At 45.0% G+C, this 27,296-nt stretch overlaps 2 protein-coding genes across 11 annotated transcripts; both read right to left on the minus strand.

Moving 5' to 3' along the window:
* Nucleotides 1-30: 30 nt before the first annotated feature.
* Nucleotides 31-19,929, minus strand: SH3GLB2 (SH3 domain containing GRB2 like, endophilin B2). 10 transcript variants are annotated; one of them, XM_072124346.1, is made up of 13 exons: nucleotides 19,770-19,929; nucleotides 11,679-11,820; nucleotides 11,464-11,592; nucleotides 10,592-10,725; nucleotides 10,011-10,103; nucleotides 9,599-9,610; nucleotides 7,855-7,917; nucleotides 6,198-6,221; nucleotides 3,856-3,945; nucleotides 3,455-3,555; nucleotides 3,004-3,018; nucleotides 2,198-2,423; nucleotides 31-2,114 (listed from the first exon to the last, which is right to left on the minus strand). In XM_072124346.1, the coding sequence occupies exons 1-13, from the start codon at nucleotides 19,830-19,832 to the stop codon at nucleotides 2,007-2,009; spliced, it is 1,200 nt and encodes a 399-aa protein (XP_071980447.1). In that variant the 5' UTR covers nucleotides 19,833-19,929; the 3' UTR covers nucleotides 31-2,006. The 10 variants fall into 10 exon arrangements, with proteins under 10 accessions (XP_071980447.1, XP_071980448.1, XP_071980451.1 ...); XM_072124347.1 differs by lacking the exon at nucleotides 9,599-9,610; XM_072124350.1 differs by lacking the exon at nucleotides 6,198-6,221.
* Nucleotides 19,930-22,740: 2,811 nt separating this feature from the next.
* On the minus strand, nucleotides 22,741-27,270 carry LOC140077312 (uncharacterized). Its single transcript, XM_072124362.1, has one exon. It carries the CDS (start codon nucleotides 26,255-26,257, stop codon nucleotides 23,663-23,665), a length of 2,595 nt encoding a protein of 864 aa, XP_071980463.1. The 5' UTR covers nucleotides 26,258-27,270; the 3' UTR covers nucleotides 22,741-23,662.
* Nucleotides 27,271-27,296: the final 26 nt, after the last annotated feature.

A 27,296-nucleotide genomic window follows, 5' to 3' on the forward strand; every position in this document is an offset into this window, starting at 1 on the left:
CGTGTGTGTGTGTATGTACAGAGCCACCGCCGTGCAGGAATGATAGAATTTATTAATATCTAATCAAACACAGACAGTAAAATGCAGACAAGCAATAAATAACACTCAGGAATCAGATCAATGAAGCCGGATGATGGGGGCAGTGGTCCGAGTATACATTAGAAATAATTGTCCTTCAGTGAGCATGCAGATCCTGTGTCTGCTGAGAGCGACGCACCCCCCAATATACGTATATCTGAAAAGCCACAATGTTATAGAAGGTATAAAGAGGCTAGAAATGTTACATTCATAGTAGTGTATCTACACAGTATGGCTGCACTGTCTTAGGACACTGCATATCTGCTAAAGGTAATTAGTTCTAATGTCTTTCTAATACTGCAAATATGTAGGAGGACCTCAGGTGTTTGTTATATCGGCAGCGGGACATCATACTGGGGGGTGTGGGGTAAATGTTCATGCAAAGAACTATGTTTAGTCCACATGTCAGTGATGTTTCCCAGACTTCAAACTTCTTTAGCCTCAATGTTGAGCCTTTGAGTACAGACCAACACATGGGCTTTTAGTGGATGGAACCCTGTAGTGTGAACAAGCCCTAAACTGGTGCCTGGGAATGTCATGAATGGCACTTGCTCTGGATTCACGCTGCAGGGAAAAGTTTCCTTTTTACATGAGTTTTGTGAACAGAACAAAGGGGGAGATGCTGAACCAGGATTTTCTTGGCAGGTCCCCTGTGACTCTTAGACTAAGGCATCTCTTCTATAAATGAAGAAAGAATTGGAGGAGTTTAGGGAAGCAGAACGCTCTTGCTTTCCCTATGGCTGCATTCACACTTTGCATTTGAAAAGATGAAAAGTTTGTATTCTGGAACGAGCAACATTTATTTAGCAGCACAACACGTGTTGCTCATTCCATAATACAAGCATTTGGGTCTAAACATATTTGTGTTCTTGTGTAGCTCCTCCATGCTTCACTTTTGTTTCAAAATGCAACACAAGAATGCAATGTCTTAATCTTTGCAGCAGTTTTTCCCCCGCTCTGTGCTGCGCCGTCCTCAGATAAGATGTTAGATGTATAATTAGCATTTATTATTTTTTTGTTGAAGAAAAAACTGTTCCAAATTGTACACATCCATCATGCAGAGCGATGTGTCACAATGACTACACACAGCCCCCGTGTAGTCTGATCCTGCAGTCTTGGTGTATGTGTTCATTTTAGATTAGCAACAGACTGCACATGACTTGTTTGTAGTCTGTAGCCATGGTGACATACTGATCTGCACCATTACTGCACACTAGAATCTAGATTATTTGCATACTTTTTTGGGGAGGGGGGTGCATCAAATCAACAGGCAGTTGGAAAAGTTTTGATAAATTCTACTGTCCTCTAAAAAGCAAAGCGCTGTAGTAGAAAGTAAAACCTCGATATACATTGCCTGGTAGAAGAGTGCCGGAAACATACAAGGGAACGTGCGTATACAGATGGCTTGGGTAGTAGTTGTAGGTTACAATGAGGGGTTAATATAGAGCGCCCCCCTGCATAGTGGTGATAAAGTGATCGTATTATCTGGACATTCCCAGTTCTGGCCTGCAGGACACTCTTCTACCAGTGGGGGGCTCCACATTGACTGTTCATGAATGCGTTTGGTACAGACAATACATAATTTAGGTTTAAAACTAGATTTGGGGACAGACCTTGGGGTGTGGGTGGGGTACACTTGAAATCTTTGACTTTAGTGCAAGCAATGTTGGTCATGACGGGTTTGGATCTGTGCTGCAACGGTAAAGTCGTTTAATGACACATGGAGCAACGCTGCTTAACCTCTTATGTGCTGGAAGGTATTAGAAACTCTGGAGGCTGATCAAAAACAGGATAGGGGGTCAGGTGGAGATTTGCAAGGAGAGATGTAGTGGGTGTCTTGAAGAAGAAGCAGCAGCCTCCGAGCAATCAAACGGCCCCAAGGGGGATATTGGCTTGTTGAGAGATCCTACACAGCGATGGCCCTCAGTCTAGCTGAGGAGTTCCAGGTATGTCACAGGGACTTTGCCTTTCTGGTTCCCCCTCTCTCCGATGAGCCAGTCAGGGTCCATGCCGGGGAGGCTGTATACCGTGATTAACTGGAGGGGGGAGAGTAAATAGGTCACTATGTAAGACCCTAAACTACAAGACCTGAAACCCCAGGTGAGCAGTGACACCTCACCTCATCGGCCCTGAGGCCCAGCTCCGTGCTGTCCGCCGCCTCGTAGTCGTATAGCACTCGGGCTTTCCGTGTGCCGCTCGCAGGTGGTTTGACTTCTGCTGGATTCAGGGTCCCGTCTGCAGGGTTGGGACTTACGGCTTGGAGTAAGGGGAGAGTGGCGGCTGGAGGGGAGGTGTTGAGGGGTGCGGGGACAGCGTCTGCGTTCCCCACAAATGTAGAAGGAAATCTGTCAAAGACAACGGTGCAGACTGGTTATTCAGAGAAGAGCGGTCCATGGATAGAAGAGCGGTCCATGGATAGAAGAGCTGTCCATGGCTATCAGATTATAAAGTAAGGTAAGAGTATGCCCCACCCCAGGTTTTAGAGGAATCTATCAGAATAACATCTGATGGTAGATGCCTCTGCCCTAGTCTGTCATTTATAAATTAGCCTAAATTCCAGGATTATTAAACTTTAGTAATATGTAAATTACCTGTAGAGGCCTAAGCTCCCAGTGTCCGGGCCAGGCTACTCCACGCCCCAGTAGCCTCTACAGTTACAAACTTAATTTTAGTAATATGTAAAGTAACAAATTAGGTTCCAGAATTATTACATTACAGATTAGGGCAGAGGCAGCAAGAGGAATCTACCATCACATCTACTTCTGATGGTAGGTTTCCTTTTAGACTAGCCGCCCTCATCAGTGATACCCTGGAATGATGATGTCATCTGCACTACACAATGCAGCCCCAAAAACCCTGAACTGATCACATATTTCATAGTACCCACGTATGTACATAGACATGCAGCACATAAGATATACTTACACCTCACCCCTGGAACTGGCAGCAGGAAGGGAGGAGAAAAAGATTACTGGCAAATATACCATCACCGACATCAAACAATAGCCCCAAGGGGCAGCCCTAGGAATAGCCTCCCCCGAGCACCAGGTACAGCACTGCCCCTGCCGCTTCATCCGCGGTATATGTACACCCAATCAAATTTTATGGTTTTCAAGATCTTTGTTTGCTGTCATGGTTCTATTCACTGAAGGCAAACAGTGAAGATTTCTATTGCATGAAAGCAAGCAGAGATCTTTTAAAAAAAAAATTATTGCAGAAAATAAAACCTATTAAAATGTCATCTTTGTACAAGGAAACCTGTTTAGTATAATTACAGCTTGGAGCCAAGTATATATGAATATACACAAATCACTTTAAGCAATATACATAGTTACCCTTCCAAACAATCTCCCTCCACCATTCCCCCATGACCTACCTGCCCAGCTGTTTCTGCAGGTCCACCATGTACTGGTAGCACTGGGCGTAGTACGTGGCCTGGGCCTCTGCAAACTCGTGCAAGCAGCGCAGATGATTGACCTGTGGAAGACACGGCCGGTGACACGCGGCTCTTTTTCCAGGATACGGTTTCCTACGCTGACACCACTCGGTAAACAGTCATACATACACTAGTCACATGACGCGGACAATATGGACATATTTTTACTGCTCCAATGCAAATAAAATGCAAATGACTTTAATATAAATCTATTAGCGTTTGTAGCTCCTATTTAAAGGGATGTGTTCCCATAGTTACTGACCACATACAAACCCTGTTGTCACATACAATCCTTACTATTCATTTGTTTATGATTGATCACTCATTGAGTGCAGACTCACGTGAGTACTGCTTATCCCCTCCAGCAGCAGTCTGGTCACCTCCGCCTGACGATCAAACTCTGTCTGAGCCACTCTCAGTTCATGCTCCGCCTGCAAGAGAAATCAATCGCTGCCACGTTAACCGGAGACCACATGGCACATACCACCCGTTCCTGAACTCACTTGTGCAGTCCCACAGCACAACTAGAAATCCCTTTAATTGTCCCACAGAGCCATAAGTAGTAATAGATATCTATAGAATTGATGTGTATTCATTCCTGTAACCTTATCCTTAGAGTGAATCCTTTGCCACGTCTTTGTCAGATACAATAGATTCCATGCCTATTATTTTTTCCCTAATAGATCTATAGGGATCAGTGCTTCAAATCCTAGTTAATAATATTCTGCTTACCTGCAGCCACCACTAGAGGGAGCTTACTGCAAACTATGATGGAGTCTTAGGTATGATGGCATGCAGTGAGCTCTTTCTATACAGTCTGAATTTTATTGATTAACCTATTAACAACCAAGCCTTAAAGGGGCCTTCCAAGCACATAAATGTAATGCCTCTTCTATGTAAGGAACTCTTCTTATACGATTACCCAGTAGACTCCTGGCATAGTATATACTATGGGAAGAGTACTTCTCTGTGTGACAAACTCTGCTGATTCCAATATCACAAACATAGGCTGACATATAACAATAGCTACAACATATAAATAATAGAAAATTTAGTAACTTGTGACATGCACAAGGGGCCTCAGGGATATTACTAGCTCCTCGGCTTGAGATGTTTTGGAAACGTTGAAGACCATGATGGAGCTGCTTCCTCTGTGGACTGTTCTCCTTCGCTGGTTCTACCTTCTTTGTAATCTGGATGGGGTGGCAGCAACACTTTCTAGTAAGGACAGTACTAATGGTCGATGTGCAAATGTGGTGGATCATAACACTATGCCTTCTACTAAACAAGATCTTGCCTCAAAGTCCTCCACATCAAAACACCCTCAAGGAGGTTTCATGGTTTACCCCATACTGTATTTTATGGTAAAAAAAAACCCCCGGAGATTGTTGTGTTTACACACAAAAAAAAGGTGGATCACATTAGGGTGCCCTAATCTGGAGAAAAGAGGGGACACAACATCTTCCATGGAACTTTAGACAATGTTTAAAGTAACAAGACTTAATTTTTTGACTACAAGCCCTACTTCGTCCAAAAATAAGATGGTAGGGTTCTTCTTTTAAACACATAGGGAGTCGTATAGTGTGAAAACTATGGATGTACAGTGGAGACAGCCATGAAAGAGCTCCTGCACTAGACACCAGTGACTACATGCCTTGGTGATATCACTAGAGTCTAGTAAAGACGGGTGCCGGGCTGGTCTTTAAAATGGCTGCCTGCACGGGTGTAGGGGGACAGTTTCACATTAGAAGAAAATACATTTGTCCTGGTGACACAAGATACACAAGATGTATGACTGGACATGAAGTGTCACATGAAGCCTTGGAGATATAAGGGCCCATCCCTATGGATGAGTACGTGCATCCTACGGAAACAGCGGAGAGGATCATGCTGGGAGGGAAGCAGGGAAAAACAGAGAAGCTTAAAGTGGCGCCTGGAACGTTCATATATCTGGATTTGTATATTTGGATCAGTCTATGTATCACAATTCCCCTCAGACCAAGATGTCTCAAAACTGCACCTCAGAAAAGTCCAACACTGCATGATCCACAGAATCCTTGAGGAGACTATCTGATGGATACAACTTCATCACACAACATGGAGGCCTCGGGATCTTGGCTTCCCTCCCATGGTAGATATAAGACACCGAGAACTGCTTTAACCATGCTCAATCTTGTCACTGTCAATTTTATGATGTCGAACCGGCCAATTGCCCAGATGCTCCATGCTGTAGTGGAGCCCCTACTAGTGAAGGCCACAGAAGCTTTCACCCCTAAAACACCCCGAAATTCCACTTTGGTCAGGCAACTAAATTACAGATCTCAAGCGGCACAGTATTGTCCCATGTGGTCCACAACTGAGAAGTCATAGGGGAAGTCACCAGGATGATGAAAGGACCTTGTAATCATTTGTGCTTCTTGGATTACATTTATTAATCAACAGGCAGATCAATTAAGCCATTACTACTATGTATTATTTCTACTTAAAAACTACTTTTTTACGATCTATTGTTCAAAAAGTCAGTATTCAAACCGTTGAAGGAACCATTCCTGGGTCTTGTGGGCCACAGTGATGGGATTTTCTGAGGACGCAGGATGAGAGATCTGGTTTTCCCTCTTATAACACTTTCGGTGGACCATACGGACACAACATTAGTCCAGTGTGTAGTCTCGGGTGCACTTACCTTGTCCACCTCGTCACTCCAGAGCTGCAGTCACAGAGTAACAGGAGAGATGAGTCTGAGATACGTCATAGGCACTCAACAAAACACAACAGCCAGTGATGTTTCACAGATGGGAAGGAAAGGGAAGGGTTAAGTTGGGGCATTGATATGTGGAGCAGTATCATATATATACATAGGTCCTTACTTGGAAGAATGGTGTGGGGTTTCCCCCTCTATTTACTAACGTTAAAATACTTTATAGAAATAATAGAAATCGATTGTTTGATGGATTAAAGTGATACTCTGGACCTCAAGGACTTTTTTTTACCTCAAATCCAATTAGGTAACAAGGGGCATGTCCAAGACCACCTATTACCCCCAGCAGACACTGTAGAAAGGCAGTAGTCACAGTTAAGCTAAAAAGAGCTCCTCACTGGAGGGACACTATGTTTTTCACTAAAAATAATACATTTTGTCTCAAAAACCCAACATTATAAATCAGGGTTGTGTTCCCCAAGGGAATTGTTCTATTAGTATAGCTGCCAGTATCTGGCCATGCCCCAGTCTAGAAAATCCTAAAATTATTTAGACTTAATATAAGTCTAACCCACATGATACCCTGGACCATAGAGATGGGACTACAAGCGTGTCAATTCTATACCTATTTGACCTCAAGAGCACCTTACTTTCCCTATAAGGACCTAGATTGTAGTTGATGGGTGTTAGTGGCATCTTATGTGTGAAGGGGGTGACTTAAAGACACCAAAATGAAATGGTGGACTCTGTACAAAAACAACACCCAAAACCAACGTTACACAACTATCAGTCATTGAGATATCGGAAGATACAATGGGAAGGAGACTACAACAACATCAACAACAACATCTAGGGTTACATCATTCTGTATCCAAATGGTCTCAATCAACTGAACCATAGATGGTTTTTAGAAGTCCTTGCTGTTTTGGACACCATATTTTACGTTGTGGGATCATTCCTTCAGACCAAGTTTTTCTAGACTTTTGCCCTCTAACCCTACACTGATGACATTTTAGTAGCCTACATACAGTATAGCCCAAAAGTTTGGACACACCTTCTCATTCAAAGAGCAGGTGTGTAATTCATAGATTTGATGCCTTCAGTGTGAATTTACAATTTTTATAGTCAGGAAAATACAGAAAACTCTTTGAATGAGAAGGAGTGTCCAGAATTTTGGTCTGTACTGTACTTGACAGATCAAAATTGAAAAAGAAAATCAACTTTTACCACAGAAAACTTATTTTATGAAGCCAAAATATTAGGCAAGAGTCTGGGCACATAACCCTTAACTAAACATACACAGAAAACATATGATTGTGGGGTAGTAACAAAACTGGCTGAAAGATATCCAGTCCTGTTGTTGTTAACGACCAATCACAGCACAGCTTTCATTTTGGTGGAGCCAATTGAGAAATGAAAACTGAGCCCTGGTTGGTTGCTATGGACAAAGAGGCTGTTCTGATAAATGAGGCCTAGTTGACACCAAAATCACATTATATAATCAGTAATGGGGAGGTCTACATAATAAAATGATTATGAGGATAATATAGCCTAATAAAAATGTCACCAGCTAGTGTTTTATTTCTGGGAAAGGAATGGACGAGGGGCTGAGGGAAGGGAAAATAGTTTCGATTGATCTTACCGCTGACGCACTGGCCGACAGTACGTAATTACGAGGTCGGGTCTCCTGAAAATCAGGCAAAGCCTGCGGGGAACAGAGCTCATGTCATGCAGGGAACATGAATGTGAAAAACACTAGCACACAAACCAAAGAAAACAAAAAAGAACATGGATGGGTAAAGAGGGCAAAGAGCAGCGATAACAAGGATAGACAAGATGGCGCTGGCTGACTGGTTATTGTTTGTTTGGCCTGCTATATATTTATGGTGCACATCATTTATACCACCGATGACAACTAATGGTCCTCCTCATCCAAACAGGAGTTATATAGAAGTAATACAAGTATTAAACATTGGTCTAGGAGTCGTCTCCTTCTACAGTTCCTGTAGTGGCATCATAGATATTTACATCGTTGATATAACAACTAATATGGCTGCCGGAAGAAGTTTTGAAAACGTAACAAGATCAGATTCGACTTCTGACACTATTAACCTGTGAGAGGTTAATACCCCAGTGTACAACATAAATCATGCATTTGGGTTAGGCACTAAGGACAATTTCATGAAATAAACCCCAACATCACAAAACAAGTCACCACATACATATACTCCGATTGTCCTCCCTACTGTACATCCTGGATGATGCAGACATAGCGGGTGCCCCCGGGCATCTCCTGCCATGGCCATATTCCGTGCCCAATTAATAAGCGCAGATGCAAAGCTTCAAAGCTGAGAGGGCAGCCACATGCAAAGAGCAGGAGAGGGGGACACACACCACAGCAATACGGAAATGCCACGGCATGTGGGGTAGGGAACCCGGGGCACACATGCCATACACCACTACTAATGCCAACCTTCATAGATGGGTGACAAGAACATTCTCAAAAATACAGGGCTACATGAAGCAACATGGCTGCCTGTATAGCGCCATCATCAAGGCACAAGGTGCATTTTGTCTCATAAATAGTGAACTCAAGGCTTCTATAATCACCTCATCATTCCCACCTTCGATGTACGATGCCAAAAATAGGCTGCCCCAATGAGAACTCTGACAACTCTTCCCTAATGTTCATGACATTCAGAGGGGCATGACATGGATCCAAATCTGTAAACCCATTATGTTGTGATTATGGGCCTACCTGACACCTCCAATTCAGTATCAGTAGTCAAGGGCCAAAATTTCCTACGACCTTGTGGTCACTGGTTGGGTATACAAGAATCTGGCGGTGGCCAAAATGAATAAAAATTAACACAAAATATTGCTGGGACTGACCATGCAGGATGAATGGGAAGGGGTAACAAAATGGGGTCATACACATTGTACTACACACTATACTATATATAGGTCAATACACAGTTCTCTATAACATTCAGCTCTGCTACATCCGTAATTCTAACTAGTACTGCAAGATCCTCCAAATCTTTAGCAGCCAAAGCAAACCCAAAATGGCCAAATAGAAGATTTTGTGCTGCATGTTGAGTATAAAATCACATCTTATCAGCACCCTACACCACATAACAAACGTGGTCCTGCTACATCTGTAAAGCCAATGCTGTAGAGAATTTGGATGTCGTAATGCATCAGAGCACCCAACTCTTAGTGGCTCATCGAGGTGGTACATAGGCCCGTCCATATATACATAACTTTCCCGACTCCCTACCGCACCCCCAACCCTACAGTCAGGCAGTGGAAAATAAAAAGTTTACATGTGAAAAGAAAGAAGCAAAATAGGAAGTCACAGCAATGACCTGAGCGACAATACTCACATCGCCCTCGAGCTGAGCAAATCACAAAAAAAAAAAACACAACAGAAAAACACCACAAGGTTAGTGGGGGGCAAACAGAACGGAACAGGGGGGAGGGAAGGGGGAGTTAATAGCAGCCAAACACTGCACCCCAAAACTAGTGTAAAGATGGCGATGGTGAGGTCAGTACAATAGCCCAATGAGATGGGAGTTAATGGTGACTTATGTGGATTATAGAGGAACAGACACATGAGAAATAATATGAGCGCTCACCACCGAAATCCTACTAATAGCCCCTGCCACCCCCAACGAAAAAAAGTGGTGAAAATGTAGAAACATGTCAAATGGGAGGAATGTATGGAAAGGTGGCCGCCTTTACCCCCTATATGTACATGCACCCCCATGTAGTGGTGGTTATCAGGCGGGACATTACCGCGGCTTTGGCCTCCGCTGCTTTAGCCTTCTTCAGTCGGGCTTTACAGGCGTCAAGATCCAGGCGGCGGTTCTGCAGGATTCTCCTCTCCTTCTGTGATGGAATGAAAACAAGACAAGTGGGTGTAACCATCTCAACAATATCTAAAAAGTGGACAGTCAAGTGAGCTGCAGCAATGATCATTGCCTAGTAGCCTCATCTGACTTACTCTTAAAAAAAAGGACAACCCCTTTAAATTTCATCCAATTATCACACCGCTTTCAATTTGCAGAAGGCATCAACAGCAACATACAAACGACACACTGCTTCAGATACCACATTCACTGCTAGACCGCCACACCTAAGTGGTTTTAGAGAACAAGTGGGCCCCTTAGAAGGTGGTGAAAGTAAAATTATGGCCTCTCCACAGGACCGTTTATGACTTCTGACCTGAGAATGGGGTCCACGCTCCGCTCTTTCCTATGAGGCCAATGGGTATAGCCGAGCACTTTGCTCATCTGAACGCTCTACTTGGTGCTCAGTTCCCATCATGGAGACAGGGGTCGGAGACTTGGTGACAATAAAGATGGAGCACAACTTACAGAAATAGTTCTCCAATCTCCTTCCAGAAAGTTGCGCAGAGGAGTCAGGAAGTTGATAGAGGAAGAATGGATGAAGTCTCGTTCTGCAATCCCCAGACGTTTCTGTGTCTCCCCGACCTTGATTAATGTCTGCCCTGAGAATACAAGGGATTGGAGTACAATTAGGCATGTGGTGGGGGGCACATGGCCGCTATAAGCTGTACACGGAATCAGATTAAAAGCCAATGAAGCGCAGGGAGAGAGCACAATGCAATTACGGTGAGGACGTACCCTGCCCACAGGCTCCTATTACATCCCCATCAGTCTTATCTGCCAGAGCCAGGAGACGGCAACACGTAGGATGTAGCCAGAAGACGACATCTGGGAGCTGTGCCCGCTCTATATATGTGTGGAAAAACTGGCAGCACCCGGCTCTACATCTAAGCTCGTGATGTGGATGATTCACAACGTGGTCAATCAAGGACCATTACATCAGACCCTATTCGGGGGCATGAGATGCTCTAGGTCTATTGTGCTAAAAGACAAAGTTACTCCAGACTACCAATAAATATGTAAGGCCTAGTCATTGAGGTCTATATTCTACATACAAAGAAAGTAAAGGATCAGAAATGATGAAGTCTAAACTTCCACCTACACAAGGTAACTACCCACAGCTAGCTCTCTTGACTACCTCATACACATGCATGCTCGGCTCCACCAAGAATGCACAGTTCAGCAGCCCCTTATAAAAAAAACACAAAAGAGTGGATGGATCTCTCCGATAGCAGATATTTGGTAAGTTAGGAGCCCCCATACACATTAGAGGGTCAGCATATGGTCAGGGTTTGTTATTCTGACATTTGTGTTGCCAAAGGCATAAAGTTACAACTCACCATAAGGACCACTAGGCCCAAAGTCATTGGCTGCTTCAGTCATGTACTGGCCCAGTAACTCCCCATTAGTCACTCGAGAAGGAATCTTCCGGTCCAATTTTTCATACAAAAACTCTTCTACTCGAGCACCTACAGAAGTGACCACATATCATGCCTCTTACTCAGATCATGCTTCACATTTTGTATTCCGTCTTTATATTATCCTATCCACTCACTGGGATTGGGCTGCAGGAGGACCTCGGTCTGACGTAAGATCTTCTCAGTCCAGTTTTTTGTACTGTCGGCTCTGGTCAAGAGGTTCTCGAAGTGAGCGTCCAACTCTGTCTTTTCTGCTTGGCCTAACTTCTCCTCTGTGAACTGAAAAAAAAAAAATATCCAGGGATCAGAAAGTTATATTTTTGGTATATAATGATAGCCATGGATGTGGCATTGTTGACAAATCCAAGCAGCAATCAGGAGCGCAAAGTGAGAGTCCTGATTACCCCACCCACAATCGAGCCTCTCCCTGTGCGGGCGGGGAAATCGGGCCTCTCCCTGTCAATCACAGTGTCCATGAGCACGGGGAAATTCGGGACCGAAGGCTCTTCTTAGAATCCCTCCACGTTTTTACAAAGAGACAAAGGAGCATGTATCCAAGAACTCTATATGCCAGCTGTGGAGTTATGGTCTATCCCAGCCCAAGGCCAAATCCGTATTTGGGATCAGGGCAGTGAGGCGAACGCGTAAGTGTGTTTCAGCTTGCTCTAGCCGTCTTGGAAAAGGAGATATATAGAACTCTCAATGGGAGCATATCAACTGGGTCATGTCTGGTCTCAACAGAATCCAGAGAAATCCAATGAGTCCAGAGCCCGGATCCTATGATGTCCCATTTAGAAGCTTGTACTTATCCAAGGTGGGATGAAATCTAGAGCCATCTAGAGCAGTGGTTCTCAACCTGTGGGTCGGGACCCCAGCGGGGGTCGAACGGCCAAAACCGGGGGTCGCCTAAAGCCGCAATTCTACTGTGTTTTTACTGCGAGTTGCATGGTTTTGGGTCACCACAGCATGAGGAACTGTATTGCGGGGTCACAGCATTAGAAAGGTTGAGAACCATTGATCTAGAGCAGTGGTGGCGAACCTATGGCACGGGTGCCAGAGGTGGCACTCAGAGCCCTTTCTATGGGCACCCAGGCCTTCACCCCAACACAGAGTTTGCCGGCTAGGACTCAAGGCTTTCTCCTGTGGTCCAATACAGCCCAGAAAGTGCCTTGCTCAGCGCTATTTTAAAGCAACATCCTTGGCTGCCGGGATTACTGGAGGAGCGAGAAGGTGTGGACAGAGATGGATTGTCATTGGAGCTCCTGCTCTGGGTCCCCTGATTCTCTCTCTTCAGGGGACCCTGGAGGGACGCTAGAATCCAAATTTCTCCATCTTTCTATTGTATTGGTGAATTCAGGAGGTCAATACGATTAAAACCTGTGCTACTACAATAAGCAATAAGTTACTGCTCAAATTGTCATGTTGGCACTTTGCAACATATACGTAGGTTTTGGTTGTAGCTTGGGCACTCTATCTCCGAAAGGTTCGCCATCACTGATCTAGAGGGTGTCAAGGGGTGTGACTTCAGGTCATATAAGCAAATCACCCCTTCTGCCCATCGTCTTTTGCCTGGGGGTATTATTTACCATCACATCAAGAGCAGGAAGGATCTTTAAGTGTGGATTAACCATTTTTCCTACTAGTCCGGCACAAGGTAATGTAACTGCTTATACTCATAGTACTCCTCTTGTAATTTACATCTATTGTGTGAACTGTTTTGTAGCACGCACCTGTGTTGTTCTTTTATCTTGATACACGAATCCCCATGTCCGTGTCTCAGTTATAAACATGTTAGCGGTTTGACTCCTCACCCGATATAATCCTGTAACGGACCGGGCTTATATCAAACCAGCAGTTGGTAGCAGCCTATGGTACTGATAAGTCTCGGTTTTCCTGAGGCTAGTGAAAGGGGACTTTCAGCTGCTCGGAATTGTTGTTGCAGCTTATATATACACTGTCCTATCTGCAGGCAGCATGTTATAGAGCAAGAGAAGCTGACCAGCTTATATATACCGTCCTATGTGCAGGCAGCATGTTATAGAGCAGGAGGAGCAGAGCAGCTTATATACACTGTCCTATCTGCAGGCAGCATGTTATAGAGCAGGAGGAGCTTAGCAGATTGTACAGTGTCCTATCAACAACATAACTGTATGTATAATCTCACAGGTCCCTTTAAGTGGCAATTATTTTCTTATGTCATAATGTTGTCCCTGTGAAGTGATCGCCTGCAGGACACAGACGCGCGCTCGGCCTTGCTCCCTGTTCCAGACATAATAATACTGGAACAGCTAATCAGGGAAATCAATTTCAGGTTCCCCCCCTGCTGGATGACAATTGACGGACGGCCATCTGCCCGCGGGGAGAATAGCTCCTCTCTCTGCTCTCGCCGTCAGGATCCTTTGACCTGTTTTCCTGCTGCCGTACAGATAAATAATGCAGCAGCGCACCTGTACCCCCGCTCCAAGCACCCAGTGGGACCCGCATCTATTATTCACAGGGGCTAAGGTTTCCAGTGGTCACTTTAAAGAAGGAACCACAGAACTTCTCAAGAACTACAAAGCCAGAGACCCACAGGACACAAGTAAGAGCAGTTTTGCCATATAGTGTAGGTACTACGTATATACATCACAATCTATAGCGGCATAGTCTAATGTACATTATATAGAGCCCAGCTTTAATGGAGGATCTACAAGTAACATTTATCCTCTGTCCACAGATGGCGCCAGATTCACTGCATAGAGGCCGTGCCGGGGGAACTGCAGCTCAGCTCCCATGTACTTCCATTACAAGTAGAAAGTCAGCAGATTATTCCAGGATTTAGGCATGACATCCGACAGAATATGTGAACATGACCTAACGGGTAACTTGTCTAAAAATCACAGTAAGAGGGAATATAATCCCTTATATAACAAGATACAGTCTCTGCTTCAAGGGCTTATCCACCTACACATACCAGCTCCTCAGTGCCGAGACTAACCCCTTCTTAAACCTGGCAACCAAAGCCCGAGGAAAGGGATTACAAAGGCTTATGTCACATAGCCGGAATTTCTGAACACCCTGGAAATATTCATGATATGGGATCTGTAGGCTGGTCAAACAACAATCCCATTACTGACTTCAAGGGACCAGTTCTGGAGAGGACAGTATTTATGGTTCAGCTGAGTATTCTCATAGGAAGCCCGCAGAAAAGATATGGATTGCTTCTGGCATTGTTGCTCTGGTCAATGAGAATTCTTTTTATTATACTTACAGAAGATACTTGTGTACTCTCTTGTATTCTCATGGGGAATGCTCTATGGCAATGGTGGTGAACCTATGGCACGGGTGCCAGAGGTGGCACTCAGAGCCCTTTCTGTGGCACCCCCTACCACAAAGTTTGCCATATAGGACTCAAGGCTTCCTCCTGCGGTCCAATAAAGCCCAAGACACGCCATGCTCAGCGACATTTTAAAAAGTGACATCCTTGGCTACAGGAGGAGCAGGGTGTGGATAGAGATGGATTGTCACTGAAGCTCCTGCTCTGGGTCCCCTGATTCTTCCTCTTCAGGGGACCCTGTTGGAAAGCTACAATGCAAATTTCTCTATCATCTTTCTATTCTATTGGTGAACTCAAGACGCCAATACAATTAAAACCTGTGATACAGCAGGGAAGTTACTGCTTAAATTGTCATGTTGGCACTTTACGACATATAAGTAGGTTTTGGTTGTAGCTTCGGCACTCTGTCTCCAAAAGGTTCGCCATCACTGCTCTATGCCCATAATGGTCCCTATAATAGAACCTGGTTGGGCATTTATGGCCCATCTGGACAAATTTTTCTTCATAATCCCCTGGAGATACTGGTCTCCATCATAGGTTGTCTTCTGCTGCATATCTGGGGTGAGGTATGAGGTCGGAGACTGGGACTCCCAGGTGGATCCTCTGATTCTTTGGTGGGCCAGTCCAACACTGTGGGGCATTGCATTGCTCGTATTCTTTATGTTAGAAACCCAGTTACAGTGCAGACTGGCCCTAAAATATATTTTTGTTGGCTTCCAACTTTGCCCATAATGCAGTCAGTGTCCCCGGATGTTTCCACCTGATGCTGGGCTATGGGGTCCTCCTGTGTTAGCAACAGATGTACTCACATTTACCCCACTGACCGCATCCAGAATCTAGGATGTGGAGGAAAGGGTTAATAGTGGCTTGCTGTGACTATTAAGGGGAAGGGTGATGCTGCTGTGACTAATAAGGAAGCAAAAGCGACAATACAGGGCACACTCTCACTTAAAATAATACACATATCATTGCCAGCTTCCAACTTTGGAGACAATAAAAAAAATAAATAAAATAAATCCTTGCGTGCCTATAAATCATCTTTCGTAAAATTAATAACATTCTTCTCCATCATATTCCAGTTGGATCTGCTTCTATCAAGAACTAGCGGTACCTTCTGCAAAGATCTACATGTAGAAGTACCTGTAAGACAAGTTCTGCCCCTTTAAGGCACCGTCATCACTTGGATGTTTACCCCCAGACTGAGCGCCTTGTAGAAATCCTTCAGTGACCCATAACACAAATACCAGCGGCGCACAAAACCCGCCACGTTTTCTGGGGTTTCAGCTTCTAGAAATGGGAAGTATATGACTGACTAATAGCACTGATTGCAGCACATATAATACCGCACTATAGAGAACATCAATTATTTGTGAGCCATTACATGGATACATTGTGTTTCTGTGCATTACACTCATTTTAAATATCGAGTTTTACTACATCACTATAACTAGAGCTCTCTATTATGGTGACCCCTCCCCCCGACAGGCGCTACTTTAAAAGGGAGATAAGGAAGTGCTTTTGATGTGCTTTTACAACCCCTTTAATTTTCTTGAAAACAATATACAAGTTTTTTCTTCTACTCTGCTACTACTTTTATGATATATTATACCCTGCATACACCATCCCTACTCAACACTAGGCTTGTCACCACTAGGTATCCATATCCATGGGCTCAGGGCTGGCTCCAGGTTTCATAAGGCCCCTGGGAAACCGAGCAGCTGTGGGCCCCTTTGCAGCCAACTCATGTGGCGGCATTAGAAATTCAGAAACTAAAATATTCCCTAGTTTATCACAAACAGCCTTGTCAAGGTTATTTAATATACAGCCCCCTCACAGTTAAACCATATACATACCTCCATGGATTCATTATATACAGCCCCCCTCACCAGGAGCTGCCACGACTGTGTGGGCCTCCCCCGATAGCTTGCCCAGGTATGCCGGGTGCTGGTGCTCGCCCTGCATGGGCTCATGTTAAATAATTGACGTCTCTCCTAAGTAAACAACAATATCCACTTCTAACCAGATCAGGACATAAGTTCTCCCCGAGCTGGATAAGAAATAAAAGATAGATATGTAGGGTCCAACCTGCAGGTTGGTTCCGCACCATACTCTCAATAGAGTGGCAATGTGCATGCTTCACCCACCCCACCCTTACCATTTATTATGGACAAAATATTCCTTTACAAAAAACTAAGAACGCAGTAACTAAACACCATGACCTAAAACTTTCCTGGACCGACATTTTAAGGGATTTTGATCCAATTACAGGCAGTCACCGGGTTACGTACAAGATAAGATCAAACCTACAGAACCTTAGTTGAATTTGTATGCAAGTCGGAACTGTATACTTTATAACTGTAACCCCAGGCAACAAAAAAAAAATTGTCTCTGTCACTATTGGATTTAAAAATGTTGGGTTGTCATAAGAACCAGTATTAACAATAAAGATTAATTACAGACGCCTTTGATAACTGTTATAGCTGTTTATTGTAGCCTAAGGCTAAAGAGCCCCATTTGTAACTAGGGGTCGTCTGTAAGTCGGGTGTTCTTAAGTAGGGGACCGCCTGTACTTATTACTACAAATCGAATCTCATCCCAATGTATGGGAAATCTGAGGTATTTTACAGTCTCCAAATTTTTTGCAACTACGCTTGTGGTAACGATTCTGCCAACAGAACCAAACCTAGATGTCTATAGTATACCACAGGCCCAGTTTAGTCATACCATACAAGGTTTAGGTGTTTGAGGCCTAATATGGACAGTGGGTTATGTTGTGCTCCCTCTGAGGTGATAACATGGGATGCGATACCACATAATACCGCACTGTATAAACATGTGGTTTCCCTTATAGTTTAACGGTAGCCATCTTGTGCGTCAGTTGTTGTGTACCAAGTGTTGTGACTGGTTCAGCAGACACACGGCGGCGAGGGCCACACGACTACGATGATGCCATCGACACCTCTCCGCAGAGCGCTGCCAGTATTATCAGCCATGGAGTGATGAATATTTCAAGGCTCCGGAGGATCCTTCCTCCCATCTCCACACAATAGACACATCTTGTGGATACAGAGCAGAGACGTTATGAGGAGGCTGAAAACATCCATAAGTTTGTGGCTCACCTGCGGCCACAGCTCAATGAGCAGTGCATTGTTATTACACAAGGTCCCAGGGGAGGGGGACTGGCACAGGGCAGCTGGGACTAGCACAGTCTTAACCCTTACAGCCTCATAGGGGCAAAATTACTTCATAGAAAGGGGTCCTCCGGCACTGTATACAGGGTCCACCCTAACACGGTACCAGGCTTCAAAGCATAATAAAGGGTGCCCCAGCTGGGTCTGTATACAGGTGTCCACCCCCACTCCAGCACGGTATACAGGGGTTCCTTCCCTCCCTAGCACTGTATACAGAGGACCCCACCACCACCAATCCCACAAGGTATACAGGGTTCCCTCCTTCCCTAGCATTGTATTCAGAGGACCCCACCACCACCAATCCCACAAGGTATAAAGGGGTTCCGCTCCACTCCCGCAAGGTATACAGGGATTCCCCCACAGTATACCCCACAAGGGTTCCCTACCCCACGGTATACAGGGGGCTCCCCCCTCCACACACACTCCAACATGGTATACAGGGGGCTCCCCCCCCCCCCACTCCAACATGGTATACATGGGGCTCCCACCCCACACACACACACTCCAACATGGTATACAGGGGGCTCCCCCCCACACACACACTCCAACATGGCATACAGAGGGCTCCCCCCCCCCCCACACTCCGACATGGTATACAGGGGGCTCCCCCCCCACCCCACACACACTCCAACATGGTATACAGGGGGGCCCCCACACACACACACACTCCAACATGGTATACAGGGGGCTCCCCCCCACACACACACTCCGACATGGTATACAGGGGGCTCCCCCGCACTCCAACATGGTATACAGCTCCGGCATGGTATAAAGGATCCCCCCCACTCCGGCGTGGTACACAGGATCCCCCCACTCCGGCGTGGTACACAGGATCCCCCCACTCTTGCCCCCCCACTCCAGCAAGGTATACAGGGGCTCCCCACCTCCAACACAGGGTTTCACCAGCACATTACACAGCGCCCCCAACCATGTCTCATTTTCCTTCCCAACAGGGGTAGTATGTTGGGTAGCACTTTTTTAAGAGAAATGAAAACTAATTCAGTTAGGACCCATTAATTTACTAATGAGCACGGCCAATGAACAAGGGGTGACTGCCGCAACCCAGGACCCTTTCTCGAGTTTGGGCTCTGAGCAGAGTCTTATTAGGGTTAGTCAGACGAATGCCCTCTCCAGTTTTTTTTTTTTTCAAATGGTTCATCTTTGTAGAACGCTGCATTGTACCGTTCCTCTATTTTTCCTCCTGGAAATGGACAACTAAATTGACAATAAGAAAAGTGGCATAAACTATAGCAGAAGAGCGAGTTTAGCAGAGGAATGACGTCACGATGATGTCATCATCCAAAGAGGTTGGAGAAGCTGTTGTGCTGATGTTTTTAGGATTCAAAGTGACAGGAGGGCAGTCGCCGCCACGGTCACCTTTAGGCACGCCTGAATGTCATCCCAGGGTCACTATACAATTATTGATCTATTAATCCATACTAGGGATAGGTGCAAAATATGCAAATGTACAAAAACATGCATAACAAAGATGTTCTGCAGCAGCTCTAGGAGACATAGGCTGCCTCTCATGACCACCTATGGCTGCATGCAATGGATGCAGAGAGGAGAAGCTGTGATCAGCAGGTGGATGAGGACAGTCTAATAGGAGATGCAGCAAAGATGGAGGGATAAGAAGGATGCTGCAGAGGGGAGGGTGCACATCCCAGGGACTCAGCTCCCCATCCACCCACACATACACACCTACCCCTGCTGCAACCTACCTGCACTGCCCTGGTGAAGAACACCCCAGCATCAGATGCCAGCTTCTTCACATTGAAATCCATGGTGTCTGCTGCAGCCCCTGATGTCTGTGTGCAAGTAGTCACCAGCTGCCAGGTCCTCCCACCCACAGCCCCAGAGCAGGCCAGCTCAATCCATCACAGCACCATCCAACGTCCCTCATCCATCCTCTCTGGCATCCATTGCTAGGCCTGTTAAAGGGGAAATGTCATCTACTATTCTCTCAGAATCCACAAAAAAAGCTAGTAGGACATAGACTAATAAAGGCTGCATTACAATGAAACATATTAGGATCTTTTTTTGACTAGTAATTGCAACATCTTTGGGGACATCATGCGAAAATAGTTACTTTTTATGGTGGAAAAATAATTGTATCAGAAAAATATTTGGTACTTGGACCTACAACATTCTGCAGCTCCATAACACACACACACACACACACACACACATATATATATATATGTATATATATATATATATATATATATATATATATATATATATATATATAATAACTGTAGATCTGAAGAAGGAGACGGTGCTTCTGCGAAATGCGTCATCAATAAAGCAACATTTAAACCAATGTTTATGAAGTGTGGACACCTGTCCTGAAAGATTACCATCCAGCTAGCGCCGCTCCAGCTACCCCTCCCTGGTGTCCCCAAGTGGAAAATTATACAGTGCGGACCCACTATAGGGACCACTATACAATGTAGGGGCTACAAAGCAGAACATGATACAGTGCGGGGCCACTATAACTCTATACAGTGAGTGTGGGGGCTACTAAGCGGAACATTATACGGTGTGAGGGCCACTATAGGAAACATTATAGATCATGGGGGCTTCTTTTTTTTTTAAATCAAATCTTTTTTATTGAACAGTTTTTATCATTACAGGTACAGATGAAAATAGCCCATTTGACTATATACATTTGGTATTAACACATTAATAACAGACAGCAGTCGATTACAAAGACATCGATAAGGGACTACGACGAACATGGACTGAGGGAGGTCCAGCAGTGTCCAGACAGGGTCCCCATATTCTTTCAAACTTAGCACTTGCTTTTCAATAAACAGATTTTCTAAACGGATGATAGTATTCATTTTATGAATATACATTTTTTACTGAGGGTGCGGTGGGTACATGGACCAATACATGGCCAACAATTTCCTGGCCTGATAAAACATTCTACAAATCCCTAGGGTCAGGCCCTCATACTTATCCCCTGACGCCACTAGACCTAATATGCACCTTGTGGGAACAGCCGGTAGGACTACACCAAATACTCTCGAAATCAGAGCTAGCACCCCTTTCCAGAAACCTCCTAATTTGCGGCATTCCCACAATATATGCATTAAAATGGCTTCCGCCACCCCACATATAGGGAAGTTATCGTTTCCCCTAAGCCCTCTCTTCACACCCATAGTGGGGACTGATACAATCTATGAAAAGGTAAACTTGTCTTAAATTACTTTTTTCATATTTCTTTTTAAAATTCCATCATAATGGGCTCACTCTATCTTCCTTGGCATAACATGCATATGGAAAAACAGGTAAGATCTACACGTTTCAGCCTATATGGCCTTAGTCATGATGTGATCATGACTAAGGCCATATAGGCTGAAAAGTGTAGAACACTTTACAGTGCTGGAGCTACTATAGAGAATATTATACAGTACGGGGGCCACCAATGGGGACACTATATAGTCTGGTGGCTACTAAGGGAGGTGTCAAGGAGATATTAATTGTGAATGTATAAGATGGGTTTAACAACGGGGTAATTACAAACTTTGTTTAAATATTTGGCATCTATTGAAGCGTCTAGGCAGCTTTTATGACATCCTGGAGCTTTAACAGCCTGATAACCTCTGACCTGAAGACTGGTCTGTTCAGACCCCAAAGGACATTTGGTCTCCCTACCCCCCTCTTCTGCATCAGGATTTGGAAACAAAGTACTGTTTAAATATTCCTGGACTCTCCCCCCTCATTAACACTTTGCCCAATCGTGAATGACCCTCTGGACTAATTAATGAATGGGAGGTTCTGAAACCTGAACCAAACTGAGAAGTTATAAAACAATATGAAATCCAAGAATTGGTGTTCACATTTTGGGGGCTGCTTGACAAGCTGAGTGTGTCCCTTATTTCTCCCACCTCCAGGGATCAGGATTTACTTTAAGTTGTAAGTTTCTGTTATTTTTCTCCCTTTTTATTTTATAACTGTTTTGCCGTGTTGTGTGTCATTTTATTTTGTAATTCTTTTGTTTTTAATATCTTTTTATGCACTGATCAACTTTTTGTAATTAAAGCTTTTCACTTTAATTTTGGTCCCTGTATGCTCTGCGAACTCATAGCCTTGTGAAGTGTGGTTAACTGTGTGACTGCTGGAGTGCTGAGTGTGACAAGGTGACTGCTTGAGAGCAAGAGTTGTTGTAGAATGGGATACTTATTGGTCCCAGTATAAATGCAATAAGTGGTGGCAGCGGATCTGGTGCTGGAGCTGTATGAGGTGTGATTTAGGCTCAAGTTGTGTCCTGAGTGAAAGGTGAGCGCAAGTTTGAGTAGGCTAAATTAACCCGTACAGTTGCACCCCACGTCACGTGACGAGGCGGCGGCGTCCTCGCCGTGACAAATTGGTGGCAGCGGTGGGATAAATTCATTTTTGTCAGAGCATTAAGTGTTGGGATTAAGTAACTGACCCCTGCACTTAAGGACTAGTGGAATCCTTGCGAGGAGTACCCTAGTTTTACACGGACCAAATCAGTGCTGTTCTAAGACACACGTGCAAACAGTTTCCCTTCCCCGTTTTTCTTTTCTATCTTTTATTTCCAATTTGTCACGGCGAGGACGCCGCCGCCTCGTCACGTGACGTGGGGTGCAACTGTACGGGTTAATTTAGCCTACTCAAACTTGCGCTCACCTTTCACTCAGGACACAACTTGAGCCTAAATCACACCTCATACAGCTCCAGCACCAGATCCGCTGCCACCACTTATTGCATTTATACTGGGACCAATAAGTATCCCATTCTACAACAACTCTTGCTCTCAAGCAGTCACCTTGTCACACTCAGCACTCCAGCAGTCACACAGTTAACCACACTTCACAAGGCTATGAGTTCGCAGAGCATACAGGGACCAAAATTAAAGTGAAAAGCTTTAATTACAAAAAGTTGATCAGTGCATAAAAAGATATTAAAAACAAAAGAATTACAAAATAAAATGACACACAACACGGCAAAACAGTTATAAAATAAAAAGGGAGAAAAATAACAGAAACTTACAACTTAAAGTAAATCCTGATCCCTGGAGGTGGGAGAAATAAGGGACACACTCAGCTTGTCAAGCAGCCCCCAAAATGTGAACACCAATTCTTGGATTTCATATTGTTTTATAACTTCTCAGTTTGGTTCAGGTTTCAGAACCTCCCATTCATTAATTAGTCCAGAGGGTCATTCACGATTGGGCAAAGTGTTAATGAGGGGGGAGAGTCCAGGAATATTTAAACAGTACTTTGTTTCCAAATCCTGATGCAGAAGAGGGGGGTAGGGAGACCAAATGTCCTTTGGGGTCTGAACAGACCAGTCTTCAGGTCAGAGGTTATCAGGCTGTTAAAGCTCCAGGATGTCATAAAAGCTGCCTAGACGCTTCAATAGATGCCAAATATTTAAACAAAGTTTGTAATTACCCCGTTGTTAAACCCATCTTATACATTCACAATTAATATCTCCTTGACACCTCCCCCTTTCAAGATTGGGCAAATTTGAAAAGACCCACGCCATTTTAAATTTTCCCAAGCCAATTACCAATAATACATAGCAGAAGTTCAGTACCATAAAAATCATTGCCATAAGATGTGACTACCTGGGCACATCAACCATCTGGTCCTTTGTCCCGTGTATAAGGCCAAGTACTATCTCCCCTGGTCACTTGTACACTGCTGTGCTGGGACCCCCTGCTGACTTTATGGCTTTGTGCTGCAGAAACACTAAGTTCTGTGTCCCCTCTCCCAAGTGTGAAATGGTTAACCCTCTCACTGCTGGATGAAATGCCAATGGAGTTAAGTGTAGGACTTCTGTACCCAGTTACATTATGTTTTGGTTTTCCCGCTGTACAGCTATTAGAGTCCCTCTCTTTATCATTTATACTACAGGGCTTAGGTTGGACCACTGACTGAACGCTCTCCTGAGAGTCCCTATGCCCCTGCTCCCCTTTCTGATCGCTCCCCAAAACTGCACTGGCAACACTCATCACTGGGAACCCGACCTCACTGTGGACCCCAATCTCCTCTCTCAGCACTGGTTCTAGTGTACACGCTGTCTTTGGCTCATAGACACACTGCATCTCCCCAATCTCCTCTCTCAGCACTGGTTCTAGTGTACACGCTGTCTTTGGCTCATAGACACACTGCATCTCCCCAATCTCCTCTCTCAGCACTGGTTCTAGTGTACACGCTGTCTTTGGCTCATAGACACACTGCATCTCCCCAGTCTCCTCTCTCAGCACTGGTTCTAGTGTACACGCTGTCTTTGGCTCATAGACACACTGCATCTCCCCAGTCTGAGTAGAGGCATCTTTGTGGCTCATGCTCTGAGCCTTACTCATCTTGACACCTCTTGTCTGCTCTAGGACCTCTCCTTGAGTAATGGCCTCCACCAGATCCACACTCAGGACCTTAGAGCTTTGAGGTGCAGATTCAGAGACTCCATCTTGGCAGCCTCTCACACCCTTCACCATATCTGCTGACTGCAGGGTTATCTCTGGGGGCCCGTTCACCACCCCCTCCCTCTTAGCTTCCTCATACTGGGACACCTCTGGTTCTGGAGCAGGCATAGCCTTGCTCTTGCTATCCTGTCCTCCCTCCCAGACCAGTCCCCTTGGGCTTCTGCCCATTTTCTCATAGGATTGTTGTACATCAGGCACATACACAGTTGTCATTTTTCCCAAATCATTTCCCAACAATACATCCACAGGCAATTCTTGTGACACTCCCACTTGTCTGATACCTCTACCAGAACCCCAGTCCATAAAAACCTTGGCGACGGGCACTCCTGGATGGCATCCGGTTATCCCCTTCACAGGCAAAGTCTTTTCTGGAATGATGTCCTCAGGGTTTATAATCTCAGGGCGAACAAGAGAATAACTTGCCCCTGAGTCTCTTAATCCCTGGGTGACTCTGTCACCCACTATCACAGTCTGCATGTGATGCTGTAATTTCTCCATATCACCAGAAAGCAGCATGACTACTGGTGCTGTAGAGTAGACAGTTGCCCCTCTCTCTGGGCACGCAGACCTCAGATGACCCACTTTGTTACAATTAAAACATTTGCGCATATCCCCCTGATTTATAGACTCCCTCAGTGTAATGTTCTCACCCACTTTGGAGACAGAAGGTTGTGATGTTGTCCTGGCTTGTTTCTCCTTCCAGCTGGTGGACCTTTGGGGGGATGTTTCCCTCTTGGCTTCAGGCATCCGGTTGGCGGTGTAGGAGTCTGCAATCTGCGCAGCTTCATCCGCAGTTTTAGGCTCCCTGTCACAAACAAACTGTCGTACATCCACAGGACAAATGTGCAGAAACTGATCTTTTATCATGAGATCCTCCAGGTCCTCACGGCTGTTGACAGAAAGTCCTCGGGTCCACTGTAGAAAGGTAGTCCGTAAGTTGCCTACTGTATCAGCGTAGCTCTCAGTTGTTTCTCGCTTTACACTCCGGAATTTCTTGCGATACACCTCTGGAGTTAAGTTGTACTTTTTAATCAAAGCAGCTTTTATAGCATCATAGTCCTCATCAAGCTCAAGAGGAAGGTCAGCAAATACTTCCAGGGCTTTGCCTCTTAGCCCTGGGCTTAAATACTGTGCCCACTGCTCACGGGGCAGATGGTATTGTCTGCAGGTCTTCTCAAACGACCGCAGAAAAATGTCCAAGTCCCCATCCTTGTCCAGTACTGGAAAACGTTCTTGACGAGGTCTTTTGGGGTCTACATCCTGGGATTGGGGTTGCACAGAATTGATACCCCTTTCAATACGCGCCATTTCCAGCCTGAATTCTCTATCAGCCTGGCGCTCACGCTCTGCGGCTGCTCTCTCCTCTCGCTCTGCGGCCGCTCTCTCCTTCTCTCGCTCTGCGGCCACTCTCTCCTTCTCTCGCACTGCGGCCGCCTGATTAAATTGAAGGATAAGCTGCAGGCGCAGGCTAGGATCACATTCACCTAGCTGCTGTAGGGCCATTTGTAGAGACACATCCATGCCTTCCTGAGGGCTCCTGCTGTGGGTAGCCTCAGGGGAAACTCTTCCAGGATTAATGTCCATATCTTGGCTCCCTTGAGCCGTGCCAGATCCTTGCTCTGCATCTTGCTCCATCAAAGCACAAACCAGCAGCTCTTTGGACTTGTCAGCCGGGTCGATGCCTCTCTGCTCACAGAGGTGAATTAGAGCCTCCTTGCTCTGTCTCTTGTAGATGGTTGCCATCACTGAGTGCAACCTTTGCCAAATAAAAGATAGAAAAGAAAAACGGGGAAGGGAAACTGTTTGCACGTGTGTCTTAGAACAGCACTGATTTGGTCCGTGTAAAACTAGGGTACTCCTCGTAAGGATTCCACTAGTCCTTAAGTGCAGGGGTTAGTTGCTTAATCCCAACACTTAATGCTCTGACAAAAAATGAATTTATCCCACCGCTGCCACCAATTTGTCACGGCGAGGACGCCGCCGCCTCGTCACGTGACGTGGGGTGCAACTGTACGGGTTAATTTAGCCTACTCAAACTTGCGCTCACCTTTCACTCAGGACACAACTTGAGCCTAAATCACACCTCATACAGCTCCAGCACCAGATCCGCTGCCACCACTTATTGCATTTATACTGGGACCAATAAGTATCCCATTCTACAACAACTCTTGCTCTCAAGCAGTCACCTTGTCACACTCAGCACTCCAGCAGTCACACAGTTAACCACACTTCACAAGGCTATGAGTTCGCAGAGCATACAGGGACCAAAATTAAAGTGAAAAGCTTTAATTACAAAAAGTTGATCAGTGCATAAAAAGATATTAAAAACAAAAGAATTACAAAATAAAATGACACACAACACGGCAAAACAGTTATAAAATAAAAAGGGAGAAAAATAACAGAAACTTACAACTTAAAGTAAATCCTGATCCCTGGAGGTGGGAGAAATAAGGGACACACTCAGCTTGTCAAGCAGCCCCCAAAATGTGAACACCAATTCTTGGATTTCATATTGTTTTATAACTTCTCAGTTTGGTTCAGGTTTCAGAACCTCCCATTCATTAATTAGTCCAGAGGGTCATTCACGATTGGGCAAAGTGTTAATGAGGGGGGAGAGTCCAGGAATATTTAAACAGTACTTTGTTTCCAAATCCTGATGCAGAAGAGGGGGGTAGGGAGACCAAATGTCCTTTGGGGTCTGAACAGACCAGTCTTCAGGTCAGAGGTTATCAGGCTGTTAAAGCTCCAGGATGTCATAAAAGCTGCCTAGACGCTTCAATAG

This window comes from Engystomops pustulosus, chromosome 9 (assembly GCF_040894005.1).
Source record: "Engystomops pustulosus chromosome 9, aEngPut4.maternal, whole genome shotgun sequence".
NCBI classification, from domain to species: domain Eukaryota; kingdom Metazoa; phylum Chordata; class Amphibia; order Anura; family Leptodactylidae; genus Engystomops; species Engystomops pustulosus.

Coding starts and splice junctions, on each gene's coding strand:
- SH3GLB2 (XM_072124346.1), bottom strand. CDS start 19,832: ATGGATTTCAATGTGAAGAAGCTGGCATCTGATGCTGGGGTGTTCTTC. Junction 10,104..10,591: donor GAGATTGGAGAACTATTTCT/GTAAGTTGTGCT, acceptor ATTCCATCACAG/AAGGAGAGGAGAATCCTGCA. Junction 3,556..3,855: donor AGGGGATAAGCAGTACTCAC/GTGAGTCTGCAC, acceptor TGTCTTCCACAG/GTCAATCATCTGCGCTGCTT.
- LOC140077312 (XM_072124362.1), bottom strand. CDS start 26,257: ATGGCAACCATCTACAAGAGACAGAGCAAGGAGGCTCTAATTCACCTC.